This window comes from Mirounga leonina, unplaced genomic scaffold (genome assembly GCF_011800145.1).
Source record: "Mirounga leonina isolate KUSES-001 unplaced genomic scaffold, KU_Mleo_1.0 Mir_180, whole genome shotgun sequence".
Lineage (NCBI taxonomy): Eukaryota > Metazoa > Chordata > Mammalia > Carnivora > Phocidae > Mirounga > Mirounga leonina.
The window spans coordinates 27,052,653-27,065,473 of NW_023270469.1; the positions used below are offsets into that span (position 1 = coordinate 27,052,653).

The 12,821-nt window shown below is 53.6% G+C and overlaps 1 protein-coding gene across 5 annotated transcripts in view; it reads right to left on the minus strand.

Moving 5' to 3' along the window:
- Nucleotides 1-7,111: 7,111 nt before the first annotated feature.
- The window catches only part of NLRC5 (NLR family CARD domain containing 5), an 87,238-nt gene continuing 81,528 nt past the window's right edge, over nucleotides 7,112-12,821 (minus strand). For all 5 annotated transcript variants that reach the window (XM_035025157.1, XM_035025156.1, XM_035025154.1 and 2 more), the window contains 8 exons: nucleotides 12,689-12,772; nucleotides 12,472-12,549; nucleotides 12,144-12,227; nucleotides 11,987-12,058; nucleotides 11,622-11,705; nucleotides 9,654-9,737; nucleotides 9,308-9,391; nucleotides 7,112-8,492 (listed from right to left, as the gene is read on the minus strand). In XM_035025157.1, the coding sequence (XP_034881048.1) occupies nucleotides 8,354-8,492; nucleotides 9,308-9,391; nucleotides 9,654-9,737; nucleotides 11,622-11,705; nucleotides 11,987-12,058; nucleotides 12,144-12,227; nucleotides 12,472-12,549; nucleotides 12,689-12,772 (709 nt within the window). In that variant the 3' untranslated portion in view covers nucleotides 7,112-8,353. The remainder of the gene's footprint in view (nucleotides 8,493-9,307; nucleotides 9,392-9,653; nucleotides 9,738-11,621; nucleotides 11,706-11,986; nucleotides 12,059-12,143; nucleotides 12,228-12,471; nucleotides 12,550-12,688; nucleotides 12,773-12,821) is intronic.

The window sequence follows — 12,821 nt, forward strand, 5'->3', positions numbered from 1 at the left end:
CCGAGGGTCCGAACGCTCGAGGCCGGAATCCGAGGGTCCGAACGCTCGAGGCTGGGACTCCGCGGATCGGAGCGCCGCTGGTTCGCACCCTCCCTGGCCCGCCTCGCCGGAGCCGCGGGCACCTCCGAGTTCCGAGCACCGTGCGCTCAGGGCCGCGGATGCGGGAACCGAGGGGTGGGCTCAGCCCGGGGCCTGCGGGGACCCCAGCGCGCCGCCTGCGGCCTCGACCCCCAGGGCTGCGCTCTGCGCCCTCGGGGGGCACACCGCAGGGCTAGGTTCTGGGCCGCATTGAGCAGCACTAGGACCGCAGTGTCTCTCTCCTCCCCCCCCCCCCCGCCCCTTCCGTAGTAAAAGAGCTCGGCATTTTCTTGTCGCCAGACACTGGGAAGATGACACATATTTCTCTGGCAGAGACGATAAGATAAAGACCGTTTCAACAGTGCCTGGGGCTAATTAGCGGGAGCATAATTAAGGGGGTCTTGAGGCCCTGGCACCGAGCCCCACCCCCTTTTCTGAGAAGGCCTTCTTTTACCCTAGAAGAAGCACTGATCCTTAAGAAATGCATCTGTCGCCGGGCGCTCCTGCTGCAGACCACTCATTGGTATTTATGTGCACCCCCCACCCCCAATTCATGGCCTCGGACGGCTGAGCCTCATTTAACCAGATTGTGGGAGATCTCGCGGCCACGTCCAAAGCCCTTGGCCCTGCGGCTCAAGGACCGGGCGCTTGGGTTGTGGGTTTTCCATTCCAGGTAGGAGAGGGTTAACTAGGAGACTCACTCGGCAGCCTGTGAACCTCCCTCCAGTCTGAGTCACAAGCACTTTGCAGCCTTAGAGGGGCGGCCACTAAGAAACCCCAGGGCTCTGAGCTTTGTTCTTTGCCTGCCTGTCCCCCATCCATCCTTCCTTTCTCCAAGCTCTCCTCACCTTTCCTCCACCGAAGTCTTCAAAGCCCTCAGCCCAGCTGTGGTGCAAATCAATCTATAGGCATACTTAGACCCAGCTCCAGCCCCACCTCCTCCAGGAAGCTTTCCTGATTGATCTGGCCCCCAGCATCCCTTTCCTCTCCTTGCTTCAGAACCACAGGAGGGGCAGGTCCTGGGATGAACAATGGTGAACCCAAGCACAGTCCCTCCCCTCAAGTTCGCACCTCTCTGGAGCAAGCCCATGTCCCAGGTAATTGTATTATTTTGTGAAAAGTGAAAAAGTTGGAGGTGGGGTGGCACAGAAGACCCAACTCAGCCATGGAAGTCAGACTTCCTCTAGGAGCCCTGAAGGATGAGGTAGTTGGGCCTGCCCAGGGTGAAGAAGATCCTGGATCCCTGGCCAAAGGGACAGAATATAATAAAGGTCAGGGAGCAGAGCAATTCCACTCCTAAGTAGCTGCCCAAGGGAAATGAAAGCCTATGTCCAAACGAAAACTCCTACACAAATGTTTGTTCACTGTAGCATGGTTCAGAATAGCCAAAAACTGGGGACAACTCAAATGCCCATTAAGCAATGAATGGATAAACAAAATGTGGTCTATCCATACCATGGAATATTATTCAGTCATGGAAAGGTGTGGCGTGCCTAGGATCTGGACAAATTTTGGAACCATGATGCTAAGTGAAAGGAGCCAGTCACAAAAGACCACATATTGTGTGATTCCATTTCTATGAAATGTCCACAGTAGACAAGTCCACAGACACAGAAGGCAGCTTAGTGGCTCTCTTGGCCTGGGAGGAGAGATTGGGGAGTGATTGCTATTAATGTGGGGTTTTGAGCGCCTGGGGGGCTCAGTCAGTTAAGCGTCTGCCTTCGGCTCAGGTCATGATCCCAGGGTCCCCGGATGGAGCCCTGCAGTCGGGCTCCCTGCTCAGTGGGAAGTCTGCTTCTCCCTCTGCCCTCCCCGCTGCTCATGTTCTCTTTCTCACAAAAATAAATAAAATCTTTAAAAAAAAATAAGGGGTTTCTTGGGAGATGATTAAAAATGTCCTGAAAGTAGATGATAGCAGTGTTTGCAGACTCTAGGTACACTCAGCCCATTGACTTGTATACTTTAAAGGGGTGAACATTCTATCTCAAGAAAGCTGTCTAAAACAAAGTCAGGGATCAGGAGAGGCCAGAGGTCAATTGATGAAGGCCAAGTGTCCACCGTGTGTTGATTCTACACTCTGTCCTTGATCCACACACAATGCAAGGCTGTTATAGCAAAATGTTGAAGGGAGTCTTTCCTCGCCCTGGTAGAGATCTCTCTGCAAAACCAGAAGGCCTCGATTTCCTGAAATAGGTCTATATTGTGTGTGTGTGTGTGTGTGTATAAAGCACCTGCCGTCTGGGTGTTTGTGTCCACAGTTCAGGCTGTCTGGACAGACAGATGAGAATAACCAGGGTCGCCTATATACTTCAGCGTGCTTGTGAATTAAAGACACTCCAAAAGAGCGTGGTGTACCAAGCCCTGGCTGGCCTCAGGCATGCATGAGGGGGTTGAGGATGGAGAGGGTCCTGGTTATTGATGCCGCATCCCACAAATCACCCCAAATCTTATTATCTATCTCTCAAGGCTCTGGGGGCGGGTCACCTGAGCTCAGCTGGGATGGTTCCTGTTTAGGATTTCTCAAACAGTTGCAGTCAGACCCTAACAGAGGCTGGAGTTCTCTAGAAGGCCTACATCTGGCCGTTGAAGCGGACTGTCAGCTGGGACCTCAGCTGGAGTTGTCCACTGGAACACCTATCCATGACCATTCAGGTGGCCTGGGCTTCCTCAGAATATGGCAGCTGGTTTCCAAGAGTGAGCAGCATCCCAAGAGAACCACGTGGAAGCCTTGTTATCTTTTATAGAACCTTAGCCTTGGAAGTCATAAGCTGTCACTTCTGTAGTTACCAGCTCACTCCATGGGCCCGCCCCTCAGTGAGAGGACTGTCACTGTCATGGGAGATATGGTGGTGGCCATCTTCGGAGAATACCGTCTGCCTCAGGGAGTTGATATGGAGATGTACCCATGATGGAGACATCCCCTCAAGAATCTCCAGATTTCAGGCATGGAGTCGTGGCTCTGGGTTTGAATCCCAGTCGCTCTAGTTACTGCCTGGGTGAGATCACTCAATCCTCTGGGCCTCAGTCTCCTCCTCAGTAAAATGGAAGGATAGATTTAGTATCTGCTTCTTGGGATGCTTGTGGGAATTCAGCGAGACCCTTATGTGGTTGGAATAGTACCAAGCACACCTAGACACTAGGACTATCTTTAAGTTCCAGAGTTGTGGTCGCTGTGATGCAGGGATGCCCCCTTCTAGGGTCAGGATGCCCAGGCACCCCCTGCCCTTCCAGTCAGCCCCAGACACCTCCATCGGCCCCAACCTTGTGCTGAAATATTCGTGGGGCGGTGGGGACCGCAGTTGCAGCCCAGGAAACTGGATGCTTCTGTCCTAGGCACTCAACCTGGGGACCCCAGTTGGCCTTTGTTCTCTAGTGAAAGTGCCTTTTCTGTTGCCTCTTCCTCAGGGCAAAGGTCACTTTCTGGGCAGCCAGGGCAGGGCTGGAATTTGTGCGGGATGAGCAACAAGGTACAGTTTCCCAGGGCCAGGGCCAGGGCCAGGGCCAGGGCCAGGGCCAGGGAGGACTCCAGTTCTAGAGGCTGGGAGACACTCAGGCTGGGGGCAGGGTGCTTCACTGGCTGGGGAGGCTGCCCGCCCGGGCCGGGAGGCAGACCAGTTGTCCCCAGAACTTCCTGAGACCAGCCCTGGGAGGATCTTTACCAAGGCAGCCGTGCAAGGTCTTTTCCTGCAAGTTCGGGGATGTGTCCAGAGGGTGTGTCCAGCTCTGGCTGGGGTGGGGCCACCGCCCTCTGGTCTGGCCTTGGCCTTTGCAGGGGGGTTTGGGGCAGGAGCAGTGCTAGGTAGAACGCACAGCCCTCCAGACTTGGTGCGGGGGGCTCTCTGAAGAACGCACAGACCTGCAGACCAGTTAAATCCCCAGCCAGGACCACCTCAACTTCCTTCCTGTTCCATGATTGGAATTGAAGCTCCACGGAATACTGGCTGTGTGACCTTAGCAAGTCTTGTTCCTCTCTGGGCCTCTGTTTTCTCCTTTGTAAAAACAGGAGTAGATTCTTGCCCCGATGATGGCTATGGGTCTAGAGGAGGTCACGGATGGTGGAAGCCCTACAGAACAATCACCAGGCAAGGCAGGTGACAGAGGATTCAAAACCCTCCCCGAGGGAGAATTAACCAGAAGGTCACCTTTGCAGCGCTGATAAAAATGGGTCCTTGTGCCTTGTTTCAGTTTGCTCATCCCCTCATTGTACAGATGAGAAAACTGGGTCTTCCCCTGTGGGACTGAGTCGCAAAATTTGAAAGTGGTTACGAGAGTAGATCCTAAGAGCTTTCATCTCAAGGAAAAAAACATTTTTTTCTTTCTCACTTTTTTTTTTTGGTAACTCTAGGAGATCCTGGATGTTAATTAACTTATTGTGGCCATCATTTCACGATATATGCGAGTCAAGTCCTTACTCTGTACACTTGAACGCCTACAGTGCAGTATGTCAGGTAAATCTCACTGAAACTGGAGAGAAAAATGAGTGAAAATAAAAAGTCACGAAACACAGGCTTGCTTCCTGGTGCGACCCCTTACTAGCTAGCTATGTGCCTTTGGACAAGTTGGGAAAAATCTCTGGGTCTCAGTGTCCTCCTCTGGAAAGAGAGGGTCACCAGGATCCTGGGGACAAAAGAAGGGGGACAGGGGTAGAGATTTGCCGAGCTTTCTCAAGAGGCCTCATACTCCACACCTGGGAGTCTCCACCTAAGGCTGCTCATCCGCTTTGCCTGCGGGTGGTGGTGGTGTGTGTGTGTGGGGGGGGGGTGTCAAAATACTCTGCTTTTTAAAAAGGCATTTAAAAAAGCTCCCCAGGTGATTCTAACCTGCAGGCAGGGGTGAGCCCCACTCCCTGGTCAACAGCCTTGTGAAGCTAAGTGTGGCCCAGCAGGATAGATATCACTTGGGCGGGGTGGCGCTTCTTAGAAATACAGAATCCTAGGCCCTGCCCGACACCTGCTGAACCTGCATCCGCATGTTAACAAGATGCCCGGATGATTCCATGCATGTGACAGTTTCCGTAACTGTGATTTTATAGTTCAAGAAGTATCGGCCTGGGCAGTGGATTTCAGATGGGTGTGTTTGGGGACAAGATGGAAGGGGCAATCTGGGAGGATTTGAGGCCTGTGGCGACAAGAAGGGAGACTGTGACTCCCATCATAAAGGACAGAGGCTAAGTGACAAAGTAGCAAAATGAGCTTCTCCCAGCCTTGCAGACAGACACGGGCACTTACTAGCCCAATCACATTCCCGGGGAGAAGACTCTTGTCCAGAACCTGGGAGGGCCATTTTCATTACACTGCTCACTTGGCCACAGCCTTACTTTCTTTGAATTGCGTTTGTTTCATGTAGATATTTAAACAGCTTACTGTTCAGAGGAAGGGGGCAGGGACACTGGACCTCATCCGTGTTGGAGAGAAACAGTCCAGGCCTCCCAGCAAGCAGGTGGCCGAAGAGGAAGATGAATAAAATGAGCAGGGTGACTGAGCCCAGCCAACTCTGCAGTGCTGAAGAAACCGTTCATCTCAAGGCAGCTGCTGAAAGTTTTTTGGGCTTTAGAACCTGGGCAGAGCAGAAGGGGAAAGAAAGGGGAACAAGTAAACGAATAAACAGCAAATGGAGAGTGTTCCTGAGCTTGAGGCTCTCCCCGTGTGCATTTCACCTGGCCTAGAGCTTCTGCTTGGTGCTCTGTTCCTTCCTCAGCCATGACTTCCTTGGGCAAGTCATCTTCGGGCTTGGAGGGACTCATACTCCTGGATAAAGAGAGAAGACAGCACAGGGCCCCCTGGGTAGGAAGGTGCACCCCGAGGGCCCATGGTCACCTCAGCATCATTTCCTGGGCAGGGGAGACAGAATCTGGAGCTCGAGTTTTCCGGGAACACTTGTTAGAACCCCTGCCTGCCTCTCCCCTCCCCCACAACCAGGCGGATGACACCATTCGGTGCCAGGTGTGCCCTGACCTGGGCCCGATAAGAGTGTCCTCCCGTGGGGCGTGGGTGCTTGGCACTTGGCCTGAGGACTTTCTCCTTATGCTTGCCAGGGGACCGGCGACGATGTGGAGGGTGGCAAAGGTCAGGGCTGAGCCATCCAGGTAAGCCACCAGCAGGCAGGACATCCCAGGCTCCTGGGCCAGGTGGGAACAGCTCCTAGCATCACCTCTTAACCTCATTCTGGGCTCAATGGCCAAGGAAGCCATCTCAGGAATCACCAGTGGGGCAACCTGCCCTCTAGTGGTGGTAGGCCAGAACTGCACCCCGCCTGCCTGCTTTTCACAATGGGGGGTGGCTCTGGAAGTAAGCTTCTCCAGGGATCTACTTGTTCAGCCCACAGGCGGGTGACAGGCAGTGGGTGCTGTTCTCCCGTCATTTCAAGCATCTCTTCACCTCATATGATACTCATCCCTGAAAGGGGAAGGGAGCTAGCATGGAACCGGTACCTGCTGCCTACTAGGGACTTTGTATACTGTGCTTCCTGGATGCCTCCAAAGGTCTTGGGGGCCAAGGGATATTACTAACCCATGTCCAGAAATAGTTTCTGTCTTCGAAGACAGGCAGCAAGGAGTCAAGTCACAGTCCACTCCATGCCCATCTGACTTCCCAAGCCATGTTTTTTTACATACCACCCACCAGTGGCCCCCTCCAGGTCAGGAGATTTCCAGGCCTTCACAAGGACCAGGCAAGCAGCAAAAGGGAGGGGAGCACGTTGGGGAGTGGTGGGGACTGGGGCAAACAGAGGCGTGTGCTACATCTAAGGGGCCCAGTCAAACCACTCCACAGATTCCCTGATTCCCTAACACCTAACGAAAGCTGAAAATCTGGATTTTCATGTAAAAGCTCTCACTTTTAAACATTGACGATTGGGCGCCTGGGTGGCTCAGTTGGTTAAGCGACTGCCTTCGGCTCAGGTCATGATCCTGGAGTCCCGGGATCGAGTCCCGCATCGGGCTCCCTGCTCAGCAGGGAGTCTGCTTCTCCCTCTGCCCTTCCCCCCTCTCATGCTCTCTCAAATAAATAAATAAATAAATCTTAAACATTGACGATTGATTCAGAAAAGAGTTTAAATATCATGCAAGTCAAACAAAGAATGTTTCTAACACTTTGAGCTTCTATAATACCCTCATGGTGCTGCTGACTCCGGAGCGGGGAGGCAACTTGCCCACGAGCCCGTGACCATGCAGAGACAGGGTCTGGACTTGACCCCGTGTCTCCTGACTCCGAAGCCAGTGTTCCTCTCAGGTCATCTCTCTGTGGTCTGTCCTGCTCTCCAGGCCCTGGGGCAAGGGGTGAAACACTCCTGACGTTGGTGAGTTAGCAGGACATGTCAGACTCAGGGTAGAGGCTGGGACACCATCCACATTTATTGGTCAAATTTTGCTTCAAGTGTGGCAGGGCCATCCTCGGGCCCTTTTGGAAAGAACAAGAACATCAGGTAGCACATGCAGCCCCTGCTGGGAGCTCACCCAGATCCTGCTGAGGTAGTATCTAGACCCAGTGGCCTTCCCTGATTATCTTGGTAGTGCCTACCTCCACACCCTTAGACCTGGCTTTTTCTGTGACGTAGGTCAGACTGGGCCCGTCCATTCCCGAAGACCGTACCTAGATCTGGGCCCAAAGTCTTTGGAAGCTAGGGTTCAAGAGGAGGGAGCCATCCCATTTACAAATGGGAAAACTGAGGCTTGAGGCAAGACAGGACTCATCCAAAAGCCTCGTGGCTGAGTCCTGGCTTGGCCCTCAGGCCTCTGGGCTAGTCAGTGCTTGGACACTCTCCCCATCCCATTTCTGGATGGAGAACACTCCCTGGCCATGCTGCTCTGAAAATGCAATGTATAAATACATCCTTGGCTTTAAAAAGTAATAAATTAGATTTTATACCAGCCTGAGGGGATCTGGCCAGCCACATGTTGTATGATAGGAGCATCTGTCACATGTCCTGTGCGAACCACAGATCATGTGGCCTGCCACGGTGTGGTGCCAGGACCCATGCCACTGACCCCGAGGCCACGCTGCAAGTTCCACGGAACGTCGCATAGAATTCTGCCGTGTGTGACCTGTGTCACATATCACATCATGACACTTTCATTGTGTGACATGTCCCCAACTGGTCACGCCTGTCCCATGCAATACAGGGTAGTCTTTTGGCCATGTAAGGTTCCTGGTCGCTTCCTGAAGACCGTGGCAAGACAAATATGCCCCTCCTTCTTGGGGCAGCATGCAGGGGCACCCAGCTGAGGCTCTTTTCCTGAGCCCTCTGTCCTGGTGAGTGGAAGTTGGCTTCACTTGGCTCAATTCGAAGGATCTCGAGGGGGGCCATCAACTACCCCGAGGGGCTGGGGCTGCTTGTCGAAGAAAGCGAAGTCCAGCCTGGGCTCCTGGCTCTGCAGACACTGGGCCATGTCGGGGGAGATGGGGTTGTTCCAGAGGCTGCAGGGCACAGAGACAGGCACTCAGCTCTAGGAGCGGCTTGCTCATCCTCTTGTCTCCATCCCCTGTCCCATCTACAGATGCGGACACCCAGGCCCAAGAGGGGAAGAACCAAGCGCGCCCAGAGCTACGTGGCAGAGGAAGCTTAGACCAGCATGGCTCCCCTCGGGGGATGGTGTCCTCCACACCTAGCTCCTGACTTCTCCCACTCAGTCTTCATCCCTAGGAGCTTGTGATCGCAGCCAGGACCATGCTCGTATGATATATTTGTGCAAATAAGGAAAACGCTCCCCTTCTTCACGACACTTTACTTCCATCATTTGAAATTGTCATGAAATATTGGTTTCTATTAAACAAGCCACTTCACTACATTTATTAGAAATCCAACATATCTACTATGTGAATGATGGCCCGTAGAGGCAATGACCTTGTGCAGTGCACAACCTATACGGCTGTATGTGGTGGCTCTGATTATACCATTTTTAAGTGCTTACTATGTGCTAGGTATTGGGCTCAGTGCTTTATATAATCGTTTAGTCCTCACAGCAACTTTCTGAGGTAGATACTATCGTTGAGCCCACTTTACAGATGAGGAAATTGAGGTCAAGAGAGATTGAGTTACTGACATAAACTGGCAAATGGCAGAGCTGGGATTTGATCCAGGTCCGTGTGCTGCCAAATTCTTGGTGGAGAAATTCAAGTCTCCTCTGATAATCCCCAAGCCAGGTCTTGCCCCTCCTACAGGGAGTCCCCTTCCATTGTAGAGGTCGGTGTGGCCTCCCACCATCATCCCCGCCCCTGTGAGCCCCTTTTACCGAATGACTTGGATGCCAGACCCTTGTGCCAGCCCTTCGACCAGGAGCCAGGCTCCACAAGCTGTGATCTGGTTCTTCTCCAGGCTTCTCAACAGATAGCAGAGAAAGGGGAAAGAGAAACTGGCGTGAGTGTGGGGGATGGGCTCCCCTATATGCCCCGCCCCCAGGCCAAGATGCTTACAGAACCCAATAGACAACAGTGCAGCAGGAAGGCTGAAGGCTGGGACCCAGGGAGAGCTAAGGTTGGCAGGGGCCTGACCCAGTGGCCTCTTGGCTTTCCCCAAGGATGCAGGTCCCCCTTCATGTCCTCCCCCAGTTCTGGTTTCCCAGGATGTGCCCCTCATACTCCATTCTCTTCAGCCGGCTCATCTGCGGCAGGACCTGGGCCAGCTCCGCAGCCGCCTCATCCCCGAGCAGATTCCAGGACAGCCTGCAGGGGAGGGGTCCTGAGGTCAGTGGCAGCAGAACAGTGAGGTCGAGGGGCAGAGACAAGGTGGCAGGTGGGGAGGGCTGGGGGCCAATGGCGGAGGCTGCCACGCAGGTGCAAGAAAGGCCACTTGATTGGGAGCTTGTGCGCCCTCCCTGAAGACTTTTCAGGACGGAGGTGTTCCCTTCCTCCCCCCAACTGCATTTTTGAGCTGGTCATCTCTCAAGAACCCAGACAGCTTGAGAGCTGGCTGTCCAGAGAATTCAGAGCACATGGTCTGCAGCTACAATGTCCTGATCCAAACTTCTACCTTGCATGTGCCTCCATCATAATGTTTGCCCTATCCATGCACCCCATTTTTCTTTATTTATTATTATTATTTTTTTTATTTATTTGAGACAGAGAGAATGAGAGAGACAGAGAGCACATGAGAGGGGGGAGGGTCAGAGGGAGAAGCAGGCTCCCCGCCGAGCAGGGAGCCCGATGTGGGACTCGATCCCGGGACTCCAGGATCATGACCTGAGCCGAAGGCAGTCGCCTAACCAACTGAGCCACCCAGGCGCCCCCCATTTTTCTTTAAAGCAGTCCTCCCCCCTGCTTTTTTTTTTACTTTAAGAAATGAATCTTAGGAAACACTTATCACTACCAGCAGTGGGAAACCTGTGTTGACAACCCTAAATAGAAGGTAGTTACAAAGACAAACACAGCACAGACAACAGTATTAACTTCTAGTTGGAACCTACGTCCTTCCAAAGGTGCTGAGCCTGTGGCCTGCCCCCTGCTGGTTAAAAAGGGAGACTCGCAAAGAAAAACTGAAGCGGAAAAAATTCAAGCCCTCTCTGGCGCGGGAATATTTCAAGACCATGACAATTAGGTTGCACTGGCTGATCTCTAATTTATCTTTGGTATGAAATAATTATCTGCTCCATGGTCATATACAATATTTCTTGGCTTTTCAAGTAAAAAATAAATAAATAAGGAGAATCACCAGTGTTAGGTGTTAAAGATGCCTTAGCATGGATCTGAGACTTTCTCTTCGGTGTCATGTAATGAGAAAGATTAAAACCTTTAAGATGGACAAACCATAAGAGACTCTTAATCATAGGAAACAAACTGAGGTTGCTGGAGAGGAAGGGGCATGGAGGGAGGGGGTAACTGGGTGACAGACATTAAGGAGGGCATGTGATGTAACGAGCACTGGGTGTTATATAAACCTGATGAATCACAAGCCTGTACCTCCGAAACCAATAATACATTTTATGTTATTTGAATTTAAATAAAAATGTTTTTAAAAAGCCCTTTAAGATGCAAACCTAATATCCTCTTAGAAACCCCTGCATCCTGTACCCTAGGAAACAGTATTTTCTTCCATCGCGTGGTCAGGGTCACTGGCTAGTCCTGGCAGTGTGGTTCGCCCCTGTGGCTGCCCAAGGTCAGAGCGCCTCTGATTGCCAAGAGGGAGGTGGGTATGGCCAGCAAGCAGGTGGGGGGCATGCTGGTTTCAGCCATGTTTACTACGATCAGGTGGTTTATAAATTGAGGCTCCATAAACCAGGTGAGGTGATCTATCCAGCCACCTCCCAAAGGGAAGGTCAGGGGCAAAGAGCTTTTAGAGACCGGCTAGTCTACCTCCCCGCCTCCCCTCTGCCACTCCACAGGTGGGGAAACAGGCAGGAGGGGCTGAATGGATTTGCCCAACATCGCTCAATGGCCAAAAGGTTCAAACTTCCTCGAAAGGAGGTTTAAGTAAGAATGACCTTCCCCATTTACAGATGGGGGGCCGGTTGGAGAGGAAGGTGACCAGTTTTAGGCTGGACAGTGGTGGGCAGCCAGGCCAGGCCCCCAGACACCTGCTTTTCCCAGCTCAGGCTTCGTCCAAGCACTCACAGGATTTCCTCCAGGGCTGGGCAGAGAGCCAGGCTGGCGGCAAGGGGCTTGGCAGCGTGGTTGTCAATCTCACACGAAACCAGGCTGGGGACAAACAAGAGGATGGGATGAAAGGGTATCTGAGTCAGGGGCATCTCCAGCCAGCCGGCTTGCTTCTGCCCCACCGTGCAGTCAGAGTAGGAGGGAGAGGAGTGGCCGGGGGGGGGTGGTGGTGGAAGGGGGGGAGACTTAGGAAGGTGCCCCTTTTTGCCCCAGGCTCCCTTATACCTGAGGCCTCTGTCACTTCAAAGGTCTTCCCAGGTGTCAGAGAAGGGCTGCCCCCCTCCCCAGTCCAGCTCCCCAGGTAGTCAGCAGAGGTTACTTACTCTATCTGCCTGAGCAGGGGGAGCCCCTGATGGAAATGTGGGACCTCTCTGGCCAGACTGTTCTCTGCCAAGCTGTAGGGCAGGAAGAGACTTGTGAGAGGAGCCCCCAGACCCTCCCTGGCTGCTCCTCTGCCCGGGCTCCATGGCCCTCACTCACTTGATCTCCTCCACATATGGGCATCCATCCAGGGCCTGGCTCAGGAAATGCGCCCCCTCTTGACTCAGACCACTAGATGGCAGGCTGGGGAAAGGGGAGTGGGTGGGTGAGGGGAGTGGGGGGGGGGACCGGGTGTGGGGATTGGGAGCCTTCCAGACTCCAGAATCAAGGGAGTGGGCAGGGTGCAGGCAGGCAGCCCTAGGACGACGTACCACGGTTTGACCTAAGGCCGGGCAGCTCAGTCAGTGGGGGCCTTGATAACCCAGCGCTCCCAGGGAACCCCACCCAGCCAGCCCAGCAGAAGCCCCCCCAGCGGAGGGACACTCACTGCAGGACTCTCAGGTGCTGGGGCAGTCTCTGGGCCAGCTCCAGGGCTGTGATATTCCCCAGGACATTGTAGCCAAGCCTGGAAGACGAGAGGGATGAGGCTGAGCACCGGGCAGGCTGGCTCCAGACCCCTGCACTACCCTGGGCCCCCTGGGGACCACAAAGGCCAGGAGGGCAGTGGGGACACAAAGGGCAGAGGGCAGTGGGGACACACTCACATCAGCTCCTCCAAGTGCTTGCAAAGGGCGAGAGACTCTGCCAACCGCACTCCCCCATCTGGGCCAATGCCATTCCCTGAGAGGCTGAGGGCGGGGCAGACGTTTGACCCTTGGACACCCAGGTCCCCCCACC